General features: G+C 49.0%; 1 protein-coding gene across 4 annotated transcripts in view; it reads left to right on the top strand.

Moving 5' to 3' along the window:
- The window catches only part of FLAD1 (flavin adenine dinucleotide synthetase 1), a 444,813-nt gene that overhangs the window by 122,195 nt on the left and 303,139 nt on the right, over nucleotides 1–19,479 (top strand). For all 4 annotated transcript variants that reach the window (XM_069650211.1, XM_069650196.1, XM_069650209.1 and 1 more), the window contains exon 4: nucleotides 15,067–15,214. In XM_069650211.1, coding sequence (XP_069506312.1) covers nucleotides 15,067–15,214 — 148 coding nt within the window. The remainder of the gene's footprint in view (nucleotides 1–15,066; nucleotides 15,215–19,479) is intronic.

Raw genomic sequence — 19,479 nt, 5'->3', positions numbered from 1 at the left:
ACATGGTGTGCACAGCAGCCCATCCTTCAACCACTGGCCATAAAAACTCAACAGGTTCTTCCCTACCTTCTCATATTGGCAAAAGAAGGTCTAGCGATCTCCTCTATAAAGGTGCACTTGGCTTCAAACTCTAACTTTACAAGGAAAAGAGGATCGCCTCAGATCTACAGTGACAGCCTACTCAAACACTTCTTAAAAGGAATCTTTCGTACTTTTTCTCCAAAGAAAAGGATTCCACCGGTATGGAACCTGAATCCCGTCCTGGCAGGGCTCATGAAAACTCCATTCGAACCTCTATCAACAGCACACATTAAATTTGTGACCGGGAAAGTGGCATTCTTAATAGCCATTATATCCTCTAGATGAGTTTCGGAACTAGACGTTTTAGCGATGGATCCTCCGTATCTCTGATTCGCGAAGGACAAGGTAATACTTTCCACCAATCCTCACTTCATTCCAAAAGTGCCATTGGAGTTTAAGAAGAATGCAACCATAACTCTGCCTACATTCTTCAATACGTCACTTCCCCAGTGAAGAGAGCCCTACACTCTCTGGATGTGAAAAGGGCGTTAAAGTATTATCTGGATAGGACAAAATCATTTAGAACAACTAAACAGCTCTTTGTCGCCTTTGGCCCATCAAATAAGGGAAAAGCCATTTCAAAACAAGGCATCGCAAGGTGGATATCCTCCGCGATTTCCTTCTGCCACACAAAGGCCAACAGTCCTCTACGAACTGCGGCTAGAGCGCATTCTACAAGGGCCACGACAGCTTCTGCAGCTCTTTGGTCCAGAGTGTCCATCAAAGACATTTGCCAGGCGGCAACACTGGTAGTGCCTCACACATTTTCCAGGCACTACGGTTTACAACAGCAGCACGGTGAAGACGTGCAGATGGTACGGGCAGTCCTCCAACAGCTGTTCCAGTAAGTTAAGCCCCGCAGCTTCAGGGGTATTATCTTGCTTTTGAGTATATATACTTTTCCCATTAGCGCATAAAAAATGTAAACGTCTCTAATCTTTGTTTGCCTGGTTTATCTCCTCCTAACATGTATACTGCTATAAAATCTATTCACAGCATGGGAATCCATGAAAGATCCAATGCTGGAGAAAGGAGTAGTTTCTTACCTGTAACTCAATTTCTCCAGCATTGGTATCTTTCATGGATTCATATGCACCCTGCAGCCTACATCCTCCAGGCAAACATCCACTACAGGGGCATATCCTCCAGCTGGAATGGGTAGAATCTGAGGGGAAGCTGCTGGGGCGGAGCTATACACTCAACGTCCTGTTGGTGGGGACCAAAAGCACCCACAACAACGTCGATGGGACACTTAAAGTGTCATGTTTTTGCATAGGAAAATTACTAAATCAAAGTAACCACAGTTCTGATGTTTGTTAATCTGCTTAGAATCACATGCTGTGCATAGGTCCGACATCCAGTGGTCACTGCGGAGTATTGCATTTTGTTTTTCGTAGTCGAAAAAGGGGACCTCGACAAGGCGTGTCTGTAACACTATCCCTATAGTGACGTGCGTTGTACCCATAATCCCTCACGCGTCGAGGTCCCTCAGATTGTTTTTTTCCGCCCAGCTTCTGGTCGCCTTACGCGGAGCTCCTAGAGAGACATTGCAAAATACTTACTACGGACCTCGGTCCTTAATTATACTTATTATATTGTTAAAGATCCCTCCACTCGACGTTAGCTGTGAAGCTGTTTCTCCGCCGAGCAAGTTTTCGACGGAGGGGAAGAGACGGAGGGGATCCTTCGGCGCTGCCGAACACGTGGCCTGGCCTCGCCGGCCAACATACAGTAGGGAGAGTGGGGGTTCGAACTTTTATCTTCTCTTTGAGAATGTCTTTCTTTCTCCCCTATCTTTCCCTTGGGGTTGTTATCACCAGTTATTATTGCCTCAGCTATGGAGAGGACACCTTTTAAGTTCTGCCCACGCTGTAGGGGAAAATACACTTGGAAGGATAAACACAAGCTCTGTAATCATTGCTTGCCCCTCGATCATAAGGAGGACAGCTGCGCGGCCTGTAAGCTCTTGAAACCAAGAACTCTTAAAGAACGAAAAGTTAAGAGGTGGGCGGACTACGCTATGTCGAAGTCAGTTTCCTCACCCGCCGCAGCTGTTACAGAAAGTGACGAGGAGGGTGATAACTCGACGTCCGTTACGGAAGTCATTAACCCCCAGAAGGAGCGCTCGCGCTCCTCGACGTCCGTCCCCGGCCCCGACGGGCTCGGCTCACGCCCTGCTTATGGGGATGAACACCCCGGCGACAAGGACGCACATAGACCCCATAGGCCTAAGCACACAACCCACGGCTCTTCTTCGTCAAAGACGAAGGATCCATCAGCGCCGAAGGGGACGCAGGGCACTCCGGCATCTACCTCAGACCGTAATGGTCTCAAGCCCCACCCGCAAACGCAGCCGCGACCAGCGATTGGGCTTTCATCAAACACGGGCGCTACCTCAAAATCATCTGACGTAACGCTCCATAGAGCGGCCGTCGAGAAACAACGCGTAACGCAGGCAACGTCGACACCAGAGCCCTCTACTGACGAACTCGTTGTCGAGAGCCTGGCGAGAATTGTTTCCGAAGACAAACGTAAGCGGACGACGAAACAGACGTCGAATACCGCACAAAAAGCTATAGAAACGCCGAAAAAGCACAAGAGTAGCCAGGAACTGCCCTCTTCATCTAAGGGCACTTCTGAACTACCGGAGGGCTTTTCTGAGGGCGACGGAAACCTTTCTTCGACGTTGTGGGAGCGTTCTAAGCGTTTGGAAGGTGAAAACACTGATTTCCCCCCCTCTAGACTATTCAGGGGTCCCCCATGAGACCCTTGAAAGACTCCATTCTTGTATGGAGAAAATGGAAAGGTTTTTGGGAAGCCAAAACCCACCCTCACACAAAAGACCAAGAGAATGGCCCCAGGATGACCCTAGGGTCAAGATCCCTAGGCTGTTTCCCCTTTCTACAGACGTATATGACCTCACTGAAGAGGAGCAATACCTCCAGGAAGATGAGGAGGGTTTGGGTGGAGAGGAAGAACATGAGGAAGAGGGGTTTGAAGAAGATCCTTACACTAGTGCAGGAGTTTTTGAAGAAGATACAGCTACCTCGCAGCCCTGGCAATCCCCATCAGTGCAGCCTTGGCAATCCCCATCAGTGCACTCAGACCCTGATGCCTTTCACCCTTCTCCTCCCAAGGATTCACCTATTGGAAACACCCCTCCCATAGATGACCAACCTTCACTTAATGCACTATTTCGCAAGGCAGCAGCGCATTTTGAAATAGACACAGGGGAAACTCTTCCTGACATAGACTTTGTAGAAAAAGTTGTTAAAGAAAAAGCCCCTGTTAGTCAGTCTATTCCGCTCTTGGCTTCTATAAAGAGAAGAATAACTCCTTCCCTTTCCAATCCTGCATTAGTCAGAGGGGTCAACCCTCGGATAGAAAAGCTCTTCAGCCCTTCGTCCTCTGACCCCTTGTACATCAGAGGACATTCTATTCCGGACTCCCTTGTAGTTACTAATATAAGAAAAAGAGCGGGGGTACCACTATCCACTAGTGAGGCACCACCTGACAAAGAGGGCAAGAAGCTCTATGCACGTGGGAAGAGAATCACGACCTCCACAGCCTTCTCAACTAGGATTGCAAATAACAATTCCCTACTAGCTAGCTACGCAGATGCACAGTGGAGCAAGCTGCGCAGCGAAGCAGAGGACGCACCAGAACCCCTGCGTTCACGCCTGTTAGATATCATCTCAGAGGGAACTCTTGTAAACCAGGGCATCGTAAAGAACTCCTTAGATGCCGCAGAGACGGCTGGCCGTTCCCTGGTTCAGGGAATACTTCTCAAACGCCATGTCTGGCTGCGCAATTCGGGATTTAAGCCGGAAACCCAGGCTTCCCTGATAAATAAGCCCATAGAACAAACACATCGGTTTGGGAAAGCAGTTGATGAGGCCCTAGAACATGCAAAGAAAGAGTTTGATACCATCAAGACTCTTGACCAAATTTCTAGGCCCCCTAACAGACGTGGCTATGGCAATAGACGCTCCTTTCGTGGCCAACGCCAGCAAAACCAACAGCAATTTTACTCTGCTACCAACTGGCCCTCTAACCAGGGTAACAACCAGTTCAGTCAAAGAGGCCAACGCCGTGGCAAAGGAAGAGGTCGCGGCTCCAGCCCCAAAGGTTCCACGCCCAATACCAACAAATGACCCGAAGATTCGGGTCCCCTCCCATGCATCACCGGTCGGGGGCCGGCTAACATCGTTCCTATCAGCATGGGAGGGAATATCGTCAGACCGCTGGGTTTTATCCACCATAGCCCACGGATACTGCATCGAATTCAACGGTTCCCCGAAGTACAGACCCCCACGGAACCGACGCATGACACCAGAACACCACACCATTCTTCTTCAAGAAGTAGAAGAGCTACTGAAAAAAGAAGCTATAGAGGCTGTCCCCCTATCTCAGGTAACAGAAGGTATTTATTCAGTGTACTTCCTTGTACCCAAAAAGGACTTAACCATGCGCCCCGCATTAGATCTGCGCCCAGCGAACAAGTTTGTCAAACCCCAAAAGTTTCGTATGGTGACCTTGCAGGAAGTAATCCCACTGTTATCACAAGGGGATTACATGACAACACTAGACATGAAAGATGCATACTTTCATATTTTAATGTTGCCAGCGCACAGAAAATACCTCAGGTTCAAGATAGAGAACAAGCACTACCGGTTCAGAGTACTACCCTTCGGGATAGCAGCTGCACCAAGGGTATTCACGAAAGTACTGGCAGTGGCAGCGGCCCACCTACGCAGGTTATCCATCCCGGTATACCCTTACCTCGACGACTGGCTCATAACAGGGGATTCTTACGAAACATGCTTCTCCAATACCCAAAAGACCGTAGACCTTTTGTCCCAACTGGGCTTCTCCATCAACGAAAAGAAGTCCAGCTTAGACCCCAGCCAAATCAAACAATTCCTAGGGGCTCTACTTCGAACAAAGGACGGCCTCGTCTTCCCCTCCAACGAGAGGGTCCAAAACATGCTGTTTCAGATCCCCCATTATGTGGCAGGTCGAGAGGTGACGGTACGCAAAGCAATGCGCTTGCTAGGGATGATGGCGTCATGTATTTATTTGGTACCTCACGCGCGCCTGCGCATGCGCCCAATGCAAGAGTGGCTCTACAGCCAGTGGTGTCAGGCCAGCGGACAATGGGACGATCTAGTGGTGGTCTCGCAGGCCTTGGTTCTCTCGCTACGGTGGTGGACAAAAGAAAACCTGTTATTAGGGAAAACCTTTGCCACACCCGCAGTGGAAGCCACTCTAACCACAGACGCATCCCTTACAGGATGGGGGGCTCACCTATCCCATCAGACTACTCACGGAGCGTGGACTCCGAGCTTAGCATCCAAGCATATAAACCTGCTGGAACTACTAGCGGTGTTCAAAGCACTGAAAGCCTTTCCGGAACACCTACAAGGAAAGACCGGTCCTCACAGACAGCACCACAGCCATGTACTACCTCAACAAGCAAGGGGGCACTCACTCTCCAGGACTGTCCAAGCTGTCCCAGAATATATGGAAGTGGGCTCTCAAACACAACATGTCTCTACTATCACAACATGTACCAGGGGAACTCAATCTGCTAGCAGACAAACTCAGCAGAGACTTCCCCCTGCCCGAAGAGTACGTATGGCAATTGCACGAAGACATCGTCTTAGACGTCTTCACGCAATGGGGGTTCCTGGAAATAGACCTGTTCGCAACTCTGGAGAACTCACAATGCCAAAGTTACGCCTCCAGGTACCCCCAGAACCAGTCCAAGGGGAACGGTCTGTCGATTCAATGGTCAGGGAAATTTGTTTACGCCTTTCCCCCGACTCCCCTTCTCAACAAAGTGGTACACAAGATGCACCAGGAGCAGGTTACCATGATACTAGTGGCCCCAATGTGGGCCCGGCAGCCATGGTTCGCTCACTTGATGGAGTTGTCCCTATCTCCCCCAGTGAAACTTCCCTGCCCGTACAACATGCTGTCACAGGACTAGGGCAGGACACTGCATCCATGCCCTCAGACCATGAACTTAGCAGCCTGGCTCCTGAGATCATAGAATTTGGACATTTACAACTCCCGCAGAGATGTATGGACATCCTCAGGGAAGCCAGAAAACCTAATACTCGCCACTGCTATTCTAGCAAGTGGAAAAGATTTGTCATCTGCTGTAGGGGAAGAAACATCAACCCAGTTGACTGCTCTCCCACACAAATTGTTCTGTACCTGACCCATTTACTGGACTCGGGTCTAGTATTCAATTCTATTAAAGTCCACCTAGCGGCACTTTCTGCATACACCACTTCCCAACTTAAAGTGTCGTGGTGGAAGATACCAGTTATCAAGGCCTTCATGGAGGGGGTAAAGAGAATACACCCTCCGATAGCTAACCCAGCTCCCGGATGGGACTTAAATGTGGTACTTTCTAGACTCATGGGCCCTCCTTTCGAATCCATGCACAAGGCAACTCTTAAAGACCTCACTCTTAAGACTGCTTTCCTAATAGCTATCACCTCCATTAGGAGAGTAAGTGAACTACAGGCTCTTTCTGTACTAGACCCCTTCGTAACAGTTCACAAGGATAAGGTGGTTCTACGCACACACCCAAGGTTTGCACCAAAATTCATCTCGAAATTTCATGTAAACCAGTCAGTAGAACTACCAACCTTCTTTCAAAACCCTTCCAGCTTGGGAGAAAAAAGTCTGCATACACTAGATGTACGCAGAGCTGTCATGTTCTACAGGGAAAGAACCAGACCACTGAGAAAGACTAATCAGTTCTTTGTCTCTGTGGCAGCAGGAAGAGAAGGAGATGCAGTTTCAAAGTCCACTATATCTAGATGGATTGTTCAATGCAAGAGCACATTCCACTCGAGGCACTGGGGCTTCCATAGCGTTCATTGCAAATGTTCCCCTTGAGTCCATCTGCAAAGCGGCTACCTGGAGTTCTGTGCACACCTTTACAAAACACTACTGTCTAGATGCACACTCTAGATCTGACTCCCAGGTGGGACAGGCAGTATTAAGACATCTTTTCTCTACTGTTCCTTCTCATAACCCACCGCCAACTCCGGGTACTGCTCGCTAGTCCATGCACAGCATGTGATTCTAAGCAGATTAACAAACATCAGAAGACAATGCATTACTTACCGTAAAAGCATTTCTGATGGTTGTATCTGCTTAGATTCACATGCGCCCACCCTTCCTCCCCGCTCGGATGGAAGGAACATAGACATCCTTTTCTATATTTCTCTCTTTTCTGTACTCACTCACGTCTAGAAGGCTCCCTCAGGGCAGAAAAATACAAACAGAGGGACCTCGACGCGTGAGGGATTGTGGGTACAACGCACGTCACTATAGGGATAGTGTTACAGACACGCCTTGTCGACGTCCCCTTTTTCGACTACGAAAAACAAAATGCAATACTCCGCAGTGACCACTGGATGTCGGACCTATGCACAGCATGTGAATCTAAGCAGATACAACCATCAGAAATGCTTTTACGGTAAGTAATGCATTGTCATTCCTAGCCTGACGACTGGGAATATTCACAACAGGTGAATCCATGAAAGATAAGAACGCTGGAGAAATGGAGTTTCAGGTAAGAAACTACTCCCTTCTTCCTTTTTTTTAGCATTACTATCAAACCATTAACGTGGTTATTTAACATGTCTTGTTGTCTGTTTCATGAATTTCTTCATATTGGTAGTCTTTATCGTGATTTTTTTTTTCATCTTGTATCATACATTGGCCCTCATTACGACCCTTGCGGAAAGCGACTGACCGGAGCGCCACAGCGTAAATAGCGTTTCCGCCATTGTACGAAGGAGCAAAGTGCGGCCCATTCCGACCCATCGGGCACGAGCACCACGCCACGGCGGAAGTGCAAAGTCCGCGATGGCGGAAATGACCCCAAAACGGCCCACACCGCCGCCGTACGGCGCCCTAGGTGCAATACCGCCACCCCTCTTAGCGGTCACCGCAGTGTGCGCCTACCGGAAAGTACGGTGCCCGGAAATATACGGAAACGGAAGTTAAAACATGGGCCCGGAACGGGAAACATCCCGGCGTACACCTATAAAAACACCAAAACCACACAACCACTAAAATCACTACCCTGAAACACACCCCAACCCGTCAACCACCCTAGCGAAACCACGAAAAATGGGAAAAGTAGCGAAGAAAGCGTGCGACCGCAAGCGGCAGGTCCACTTCTCCCGTGAGGAACTCACCGTGCTAACAGAGACCCTCCAGGAGAATGCAGCCGTCGTCTTCTCCACGCAAATGACCAGGACGGCACTTGCAAACAAGAAGGCCATATGGGCTCTGGTGGCACAGCGGGTAAGTGCGGTGGGGACCGCACCCCGCACCCCACAGCAATGCCGCAAGCGATGGGACGACCTGCGGATACGCGTCCGCAGCATACTCTCTGCCAACCGCAACATTGCCACAGCCACCGGGGGAGGTCCTGAATCACCCATCAAGTTGACCCCCTGGGAAGAAATCTGTGCCTCCACCATCGGAATGGAGAGCATAGAGGGAGTCGGAGGGATGGAGAAAGGAGTGCAGACATCCGAAGATTCAGGTAGGTGGGCCAGATAAAACAATGCCAAATCCACAAAGTCCAACCATGTGAAGTACCATGCGTCCACATAGTGCAACAGAAACACATGTCCAGGAGAACGTCCACACACATCGGCCTGAAAGCGCACGTCAAAACCCACAATAAATACATAAATAATTAAAAACCCCTAATACACGCACCACACGTGCAGCAGGCACACCCTAACTGCAGGCTGCCAAACAACTGCACCCTCACTCCACACACAAATCAAAGCACCTCCAAGACCCCGACCCAAATCACCCTCAGGTACCACCCCAATGCATGTGATACAATGCCATTCCAATTCCCACTGACCCATCAATAACCCTCGCCCTCCTTTACTCCACCACAGGGTCCGATCCAAACGACGAGCTACAGGACACCCCTACCAGCACACCTGCAAAGAGGGCCAAGACCAACGGCCAGAGACCCTCCACCTCAGCTGCACGCATCAAGACACGGCAGCAGCACAAATCAGGTGGCAGCACAGAGGAGGGAACATCAACAGGCACCCCAGCAGCCAGCATGGCCACAACACCACCACCACAGGTCCCCCCAATGGATGCCACAGAAGGCACTGCCTCTGGTGGCAGCAGCACCATAGGTGACACCCCATTGATGGCAGCATGCTCGGACACAGAAGACGGGGATGTCGAGGTCAGATCCATCCATGACCTGTCCCAATCCCCCTGTCTGTCCCATCCCGTACAACATGAGGATACCACGCAGGTGCAGCCACAAGACGACGACTGGCCATCCCCCACAAGCCCTGTGGCAAGGCAACATGAGGACAACAGCCCCTCTGTGACACCACCGCAAATGGCCATGGCCCAGCAGAGGCAACAGTCCCTCGACAAGTTAATCGTCCAACAGCAGCAAATGGCCACACTCCTCAAGGGCCATGCCGATGAATGTGGGGGCACCAAGGCAGACATAGAAACATCAACAGAGACACTTAGGGCAGAAATGGAGAGAGGTACAGAGACGCTAAGGGCACAAATTGAGAGTAGCACCGAGAGCCTGAGGGGGGAACTGCATGCGACGTCCAAAGACGTATGTGCCGAACTTGCCGCAGTGCGCCGTGTGCTCACTGAGCTCTCGCAAACCCTTAGGGACATGCATGGACGTGAGCAGGCAGACACATCATCCGTTGCAAGTTCCGTCCAGGGCAGCCCCCAACGTAGATCTGGAAGGAACCTGCGCTCCACAGGCAGGGGTGCCCCTGATACCCGCAGAGGGGGCATGCAATAGCGACAGCCCACTGACAATGAGCATCTTTGGACACTGGTGTTCGGGTGGGAGGTAGGAGGGTGGAGGGGGTGTGTTGGGCTCACTTGGGTGGCGGGTCGATAGGGTGTTCAACATGATATCACATATGCCATAAAAAGTGCACGATCAACCAATGAGAAGTGTGGACATTGATCTTTGTGTACTAGGCCATCATAGGCGTACAGTCCATATTGTGCATGTCCCAGACACACGCAGTGCCACGAGTCCCGTGTCCATGTATCAGCCACCAGGCGTGAGTGCTAGAAGCATACATCAATGAGATGCTGACGAATGTCACGGCCCTCCGGTGCCTCGCAGACTCCATGAGGTGCTGCCACATCCCCACCCTCATCATGACCATCATCAGGTGCTTGCAGTTCTGCGTCAGGGGGCATGGGCACATTTCTACGTACGCACATGTTGTGGAGCATGACACATGCCATGACCATCTTTGCAACCTTCTCATGGCGGTACAGGAGTGCCCCGCCAGACCTGCTGAGGCAGCGGAAACGGGTCTTCAGTAGGCCGAATGCCTGTTCTATGACTACACGGGTACGTGAGTGGGCATGGTTGTAGTCCTCCTCATGCTGGTCCCGTGGGTTCCGGACTGGTGTGAGGAGCCATCTCTTCAGTGGATATCCAGCATCACCTGTATGTGGACGAGAAACGTATGATGTGGAATGCCATTGATACGTACGCACACCCCCCCCCCCCTTCCTGGCAGGTCATTGACAATTCACATACCCCACATCATCATGCATGTAATGAGACTCACCGAGTAGCCAGGATCTGTTCCCTGCGTGTCGTTCCATGTAGCGTGGTATTGTAGAGTTCCTCAAGACCATAGAATCATGGGTTGATCCAGGGAATCGGGCACAACAATGTGTAATGATCCTGTTGGAGTCACACACCATCTGTACATTCAGGGAATGAAATTGTTTTCGGTTGCGGTACTGGGCCTCCATGGCATGTGGGACGACCAATTCAACATGGGTGCAGTCGATGGCACCAATGCAACCCGGTATGCCGGCAAGTGCATGGAATCCCACTTTTGTGTTGGTAATTTCCTGCTCCGAGCGTGGTAGAGAGATGTAGTCGTCTGCGTGCTTCAGGAGGGCATCGAGCACTTGCAATAGTGTCCGTGAGAACAGTGGCTGAGAAATGCCATGCAACTGTCCGACTGTGTGCTGGTAGGTGCCTGTGGCCAGGAAGTGGAGTACAGACACCACCTTCAGTAGGGGTGGGATGGCGGTTGGGCTATCTATCATGCTGACAAGGTCAGCCTGTGTCATGTCCACAATGGCGGCTATGGTGTCCCGGTCCAGACGGTAGAGGGTGTGGATCTGCTCATCAGTGAGGTTGAACGGATGTGCTCGGAGGCGTTGAATTGCGGGCTGCCTGCGTGGTGGTAGTGGCTGTGCTGGTGGGCCTTGCTGGCCCTGCCTTGGCCTCCTCCTCCTCCTGCGTCTCCTCCGTGCGGCTGGTTGTAGTTGGTGTTCGTCTACTTCTTGGAGTCGGAGCACTTGCAGTGCTATCAGGTCCCCCAGGGCCAACATCGCGAGTCCTGCCGGTAGCATTTCGGTGTGGTTGTGGGAGGAGACTGGCTGTGCAATTTATGTGTTTTCAGGCTGTATGGCCTCCACCTGTGGTGATTGATTCCACCTGTGCAAACTGCTCTCCCCTTTGGCCGAGCACGTCCCGCGCACAATGCTGCAATTCGGGGAATTGTATCTTGCTATTGCAATCATGTATTTGTACCCGATGGCCGTGTAAGATTGGTTGATATGTTCATTCTGCTGTGGTCCCATTGTTTCACATACTATCTGTGCAGTCGCGAACAGACTTGTGAGGGGTCAGTGGGACGTAGTACTCGAGTAACGGTGGGCCCTCATGCATCACTGTACCGAGTTGCAACGACGGGCGGGGCGTCCCATTCGTGGGTGAAGGCAGTTGCCATTTTCACACACAGCCGCACTCGATGGGATAATTAGTGATTTCAAACGGCCACAGATGCCTTTTCGACGTGATGTTGCAAATGAGGAATTCGAAGGGCGGCGCTTTCGGTTTCCAGCTAGCGGCGAGGAGATGCCCACAGGTCTGACTGCAAATGTAACGTTCTATTGTTCTATGTCCTTGAGACAGGGCCCATGGCGAGGGAGCAATGATTGATATGAATAGTTTGGGATGCGCAATAGCTACGTGGGCGATGAGGCCGTCCGTTCCCAAATACATGTTACTTCACAACACTGGAATTACGGGCTGGGGCACTGTGGATTTAGCAGGCTGCATAACGCACAGACTCAATGGATGTTTCTAATGTCATGTGAGTAATTATTCAGGCATTTTGATCCCGGGATGAGGGAATGATGGATGGATGCATGGGCAGGTGATTTGATACAGAGTTTGCCATGTACAGGGCTTCTTGGGATCTATCCGCCTCCCCTACGCTATGTGATGCAGGGCTGCCATAGTGGGACCATCGTCCATCTGGCCTTGTTGAGCCCTCCCTGTCTCGAGGCGCCCTCAGACACTCGTTTGTGATGGTGTTTGCACTTCGATATAGATGGTTATGAGTCGCAAGTGGTTTTGGGGTGGTGATGTTCCTTTGGAGTGGGCTAGCATGCATATGGCGGTGGATTTCGTGTGATCATTGAAGTGAGTTGTTGGTATGTAGTTCTGATGGCCATTCTGTTCTTTTTCTTTTCTTTTGGTTGACAGGTATCTCCTCCCCTTTTGCCACTGCCATCTGTATGCCACTCCTGCAGATGGATTTTACTCCCGACACCTGCTGCTTCGTGTTAATCAGTGGAGCAGCATTACGATCTTATGGGACGATCGCCAATGGGCCACATGCCCTTACGCAGTACTGGTGGCTCGGAGCAACATTTCGGCCTTTCAGCTGGACTAGTGCCTCCCCATTGGGACGGCCCTGCGGTTCTGTGCGCTTCCATGTTGCCTTTTCGTACGTGAATGTGGCTCTGTGTACCATGGGGGAACAGGGCGACACACAGGTAGTGGCTGGTCATTTCTTGCGGAAGCAGCCCACAATGGTGATTAGTGTTTTGGATTTCATGGCCTGATGGCTGTATGTGCTTGGTGATTTTGATGTGCATAAAATTTCTATTCTGATTTGGCCCGTGTAGCGTTTTTCTTTGCAAGTGATGTGGCATATGCCTATTTGGGGGGCGATGTATTGTGAGGAGATCTGCATTGGGTTCCAGCTTCGGGGTTTAGTTGCGTGGTACTGTGCTGTGCGCGTTTGCCTACGAAGCCCAGTGAGGTCAGGGATGGGGGCTGCCAATATGCCAGTTTGAATGTTGTCATGCTCAGGGGCGGGGGATTGGGTTTTGTGTAACAGATGCCGGTCAGCCAGGTGGACTGGTTGAATGATGTGGTTTTCGGAATATTGCTGGTCACAGGTGCCTGTGTTTGCGTGCGTTTCTTGGTGGGGGACTGTGGTCATGTCCATTGGGATGGCTTCTGTATTCGTGCCATCTGTGCCCTGCAGCTCCCATTGGCCCCTCTTGTGTTTCTTTTGTTCGTTGGCATGCATGGGTGACTTGTACATTTCAATGGTTGCATTGTGGCTTCATTGCACCTACGGGGAGTTGTACTTTGTGGGCAGGGAGCGGTGTACAGGCACTCAGTGGGGCCGTTTACGGTTGATTCGCGATGCCGTACTTCTCGCCATGGCGGAATGGTACATTCCGCCATGCCTGATGGCGTTAGGTACATGTCCGCTAGGGTCGGAATTGGCGTACCGTTGCACCATGGTGGTGTTTGCGCTTTGGCATGGCGCGCGCGCGCGTGCTTGGTGCAGTTAGCGTTGGCGTTCACTACGGTGTCGCTAATGGCTTCGTACTTTGCGGTGACGGGTCATAGTCGCACCGAGCGCTATTCGATGGCGGTATTGCATTTCCGCCATCGTTTTTCGATTTCCGCCAGGGTCGTAATGAGGGCCATTGTGTACGTTTGTTTCAAACCACATCACAAATAACAATAAATCTTAATCTCATAAAACTGGTATGATACTGAGCATTAGGAATTGTTTTGAGACAAAGGTTAATGTCCACAAATCCCTTTTCAAACAGAGTAACGTTGTTGAACTAGGTATAATTCGTATTTCTAGTGCAGCTATCACACCAGTCATTTTGCCATAACCACTTTTTTGCATTGAATTTCTTATAAAGACTTCGATATTAATGGCTAGCGTTTGGTGGGTGATAGAACCATTTTCTTTAAGATGCCTAACCCCTAGAACAGTATCAGATTCCAGAATTATTTAAAACTCTCTGAATAGAGAATCCTTAGGAGGAACTAAGGCTTATAGTATAGCAGCAATGGATTCCATTTAATCCTGACTTCTAGAGAGAGGAAGCCAAGTTCAAATCATATGTGACTTCTTGGAGTACAATCGGGTAGAAGAAACACCTTTTCCCAAATTAATCCCTTCACTTTCAATAATGGTAATTCGATTGTCAGAATACTCAATTCCAAACTGTATATTATTGCTGGAGCCACTTTACCTTTATAAAACTTAATCAAAACGTGCATATTTTGTATTAATTTTTCTCATTTGTGAGGATAGTGATTTCATTTTTTGTATCAATCTTGTAAAGCTGGCCTACTTATTAGATCTTGCTGTAATGTAAAATCCTAGATATATAAGCTCATTGGCAACCTCCAATTTATTTGTGTCAGTCAACCATGTGTAAGAATGGGGCTGTCTAGATGACGAAAATCTGATCATATTTATATAGACGGACAAAGCTGACACAAAAAACACAGGCTGGAACACACATCAAGACGCAGGGTGATGGAAATGCACAATGACTTAAGCTGATGGACAAAGGCTGACAGGGACATACATAGACTGACAGACATGAAAAAAGACAGTGATAAGGTTAATGGACAGGCCGTCAAACATGTAACCTAAAATGTGTTTTAAACATATTCTCTGTAGTGGAGATGGGGTGCCATGTCCTGCACCAGGTGCATGTGTTAATGAACTCTGAATTTGCTAATTTCTTTGCATACAGGATTAAAACAACCATGGCACACTTAACCCAGACGTCCTTGATTTTTTTTTGTCTGACCATGACCCTCTCATCCCACAGGATCCCCTCTCGGGCAGAAGGTGGCAGCTGCACTGCAGACCGTGGAGGAGGCCTTAGAACGGTACAGCCTGGCACAGATCTGTCTTGGCTTCAACGGGGGAAAAGACTGCACTGCTCTACTGCATTTACTCCACGCTGCAGTACAAAGGTAATATACACTATCACCTCAACAGTATATGCTATCTCTGCCCCTAGAGGTTGAGGATAGCCAGTCCACTTCTGCATCTGTTCCAGATCTTGGTACAGAGGTGCACATTTGTGACATCACCAAAGCATGTTTACTGTGCTCCCAGTGGGCGTGAAGAGACGAGTCCACTGCAGCGCTGGTTCTGCGCAGTGGAGCAGAACTCCACACCCTATTCTTGGAACTGTCCATTTTCTCTGCTGCCATGTGTTGAGATGGCAATATTCCTTTGTAGCATACCTTCCTTCCTTTGGCACAGATCTACAGACTGGCCCTCTGCTGTACCTGTCTGAGATATCGACTATCTTGAATTCGTTCTCACCAAGTGGGCACAGCCAGATTTAATGGCCCCTGACACACAATCCCACCCCACAATCCTGGGGACAAGAAACAGATTGTTTTTGTCAATTGTATTTGTTTTACTATTTAAAATAAAGTAAGTACAGAGGTGGTACCCAGCTTTATGCAAGGGAAGGAAAGAGAGTCACTACGATGTTTCTCAATCACAGGCAGCTTGTGCACACAACATAAATGCCCTGCCGGCATGAATCGCAACAATATTATACAATCATAGGTAGCTAAACTACCAAAATGAAATTGACTTCCCTGCTTAATCCTTAACAATATTGTAAACATGCATCCATCTGTATAATCCAATCTGGATGTGGTTTGATTTCTGAATAAAAATAGAACACCCTAATTCTAAAACACCCTAATTCTAACTCTGCCGTTCACAGCCCATTTAATTCACATTGTTCTTAGTCTCACATTAATGTTCTTAAACTCAACATATTCTTTTACTGTTGCACATAATATACAAGACTTTTTCTTTCACAATATTCACAACCAGTGCGGTAGGCAGTGAACTGTGGCATGTCCCTCTCTTTCCCAGGTAATTATGCTGCTGAGGTCTGCTGATGTATGCGTTTACGTGTGTGTGTTGTCATTTAAGGCAAGCTCCTAGTGAATTACACCAAACCTCTGCATTTATGTCTGGTTAGGAAAACAGTGTCACCAATTTAGAATGGACACCATTTCAGCTCTCTCACCCCAATTTAGGTGAAAGGCAGGGTTTGAAACTGAGATTCGATGAGCAGGAGCTAAAACCAGCTCCTTGGTGTCAGACAAGTACCCAGTGCACTGTGAATGTAACTACCACATGAGATAACAAGTTAACTTTTTGGACATGTTTGATTCATTGGGCTTCATTACGAGTATGGAGGTAGCCATGCCGATTTTAGCGGCATGGCTACCCCCATACCGGGTACCGGCCCCGGGTTCCAGGAATAGCGAATTACCGGGCCATTCTGATCTTGGAGTGCCCGGTAATTCCCTTTCCCGGGACCCGGACCCGGTTCATCCCCATTCCCATTTGAGCCCCCATAGGGCTCAGTGGGAATGGGGAGGATGCTAACAAAGTGCCCGTTAATGACAGGCTCGTTGTTAGCATCCGGGTCTGCTAGCGGGTCCCGCTAAGGACGCCTGGTTTTACCAGACCTCCTTTGCGGGACCCGCGAGCAGACCTCGTAATGAGACGGTAGAGGGATAACGACGCTGGCAGCTCTACTGGCGCTGTTAACCCTCTACCTCCTGGGTCGTAATTTTATTTTCAAATTTGTTTATTGGCATTTATCATAGCATGGTGACATATGGCAGATCAAATGTGCCATCCAATGCGAGATCTTTGATGTTATATAATAGGTAGCAAAGACAAAGGAAAGAAAAAGAAAAAGAGGAAAAAGAAGAACATTTTCAAACGGTAACATAATAACATTACATGTCTCCTTACCTAGTCTTCATCACTCAGTTTATGGGTCCTCAGCAGGGCGTGATGTAGGGAAGGGGGGGATTCTTGAGTTCAGCCGTTTCATTAGGCATCTGGGTTTCTGTGTTCCTGTAGTTCTGCATAGTCCAGACTATATTTACTCATGGTGGTTTATCATCTGAGGGATAGATTATAGTTCTGATTATCTCCCACCATGCTTCTAGGGTACTTGACTCGTCGGTTGACCTGGCGACGCTATCTTCCCTTGCCCAAAGTTCATTGTGCCAAGCATTATCTCTGGGCCCTGCTGGCTTTTTCCAGGACATGGCGATATGTCTTTTCGCCACTATGCACAGTAAGTCCATTAACTTCACCCGGTGTTTAAGTTTGGCCGGTCTGAGATATGTTCCCAAGAGGCATTCCTCCGGGGATCATCTGTAGTTGGAGGTGCCCGCTTTCTCATATGTCTGCTTGACTTTTGCCCATAGGGATTGTACTGTGTTGCATTCCCAAAACATATGTATGAAGTCTGCCTTGTCCGCTTTGCACCATGGGCAGTTAGGGCTTGCATGTTTGTTAAATGTCATTAGCCTGTATGGAGTGAGGTATGTCCGATGCAGGACGTTTAGCTGTATAAAGCAGAATCTGTGGTTTCTGTACACAGCGTTGGGAAATACTAGCGCCCTGTTACATTCCCCTGCCAATATTTCTTGGCCAGTATCCGTCTCCCACTTGCTTTTCAATGTCTCTCCTTTTGGGTTGAGGTTATCGTTGAGGTGTCTGTATATTTGGGAGACCGGTTTCTGTCCCTCACCTAAATTGTATAGTAGAGTTGTGAGAGGATCCGACTCTGGTTCTTCTGGCCAGGTGTCCCATTTATGTTGTGCTATTTCGCGTATCTTTCCATACCACACATATTGTCCAGTGGGTATCCCATCTGTGCTCTGCAGTGAACTGAACTCCCTGAAGGAGCCCTCTTCGTATAGATACCCCCATGTGTAAACCCCTTTCTTCTCCCAGATCCTGAGGTGTAGCAAGTCCGAGTCTGTTTTACACAGGTCCCAGATCATTGGTATTTCTGGGGAGTACAGGTGTGTTAGGTGTCTTAGTGACTTCACTCTTTGCCAAATTTGTTTTCCCAGGGTGGCTATGAAGGGTGTGTTTCTCAGTAGGTGATGTGGCGCCCAAATAATTTCTTTTAGTTGCAGTGGAGAGATCAGGGACTGTAGCAGGGGCGTCTCAGATGTTGTCTCGTCAGCCAACCATTTGGACACAAAGCTGAGTTGGGCTGCTAAATAGTATTTTTCGAAATTCGGGAGTTGGATTCCGCCTTGGGCGTATTGTAGGACTAGTGTGGAGTGTGCTATTTTGTGCCTGCTCTGCCCCCAAATGAATTCTTGGATTATCGACTCTAGTAGGCGGAAGAACGTGTTCTTGATGTAATATTGTACATTTTGAAATCTATACAGGAGCCTAGAGAGGACAATCATTTTAGTTATCGAAATTCTCCCCATTGCTGACAGTGGGAGTTTTGCCCAGAAGGTCATTGATCTGCGCAATGTGGGTATTACTGCTTTTGTGTTGTGTTCATGCAACAGTTGCAGGGTGTGCATGATCTGGATACCTAAATGGCGGAACTTGGTGGTCCGCCACTGTATCCCTAGCGTTGGAAGCTCCTTCGCGCTTCTGTCTTTAAGGGCCGCTAGCGGGAATAAGCAGGACTTTGCCCTATTGAATTGTATGCCTGAGACTTTGGAAAAATTGTCGAGAACTTCCAGCATAGTTGGGACATTGAGATGCGGGTCTCTGACATATAGTAGGACATCGTCCACATAAAGTGAAATAGCCTTATTCTGGCATCAAATAATTGCTTTGTAAAATAAATAGCAATGGGTTCTAGTCCTAGTATATAAAGCATGGGGGATAGCGGGCAGCCTTGCCGGGTGCCTCTGCATATGTCCCAAACTTCTGATACATTTCTCCCAGTTTTCACTCGTGCTCTTGGCTCGGTGTAGAGTATTCGAATCCACCTAATAAATCTTGGGCCAAATCCAAATTCCGTCAGGACCGCTAATAGCCACTCCCAAAATATGGAATTGAATGCCTTGATGGCATCGAGCGATAGCAGGGCATAGGGTTCAGTGCTTGTGTCTGTTTGTTTAATGATGTGTTGAAGTCTGCGTAAGTTCATGGTCGTATTCCGACCTGGGAGAAACCCGCATTGATCCACATGCCCAATTTCCCCTATCAGCCTGGACAGCCTCTGAGCTAGGATTGTAGTTAGCAGTTTGACATCGTAATTGAGCATAGCTAGCGGGCGATATGAATCACAATGCTCAGCTGGCTTGTTTGGTTTAAGAACTGGGATCATTAGGGTTTCCCTCATGCTATCAGGTAGGATACCTTGTTCGTATATTTCTTGGAAGACCTCATGTAAGAGTGGTATCAGGGAGGAGCCATAGGT

Source organism: Ambystoma mexicanum, chromosome 1p (genome assembly GCF_040938575.1).
Source record: "Ambystoma mexicanum isolate Mex_15411 chromosome 1p, UKY_AmexF1_1, whole genome shotgun sequence".
Lineage (NCBI taxonomy): Eukaryota > Metazoa > Chordata > Amphibia > Caudata > Ambystomatidae > Ambystoma > Ambystoma mexicanum.
Note: the sequence above shows the minus strand (reverse complement) of the source record. Positions and strands in the feature narration are given on the sequence as shown.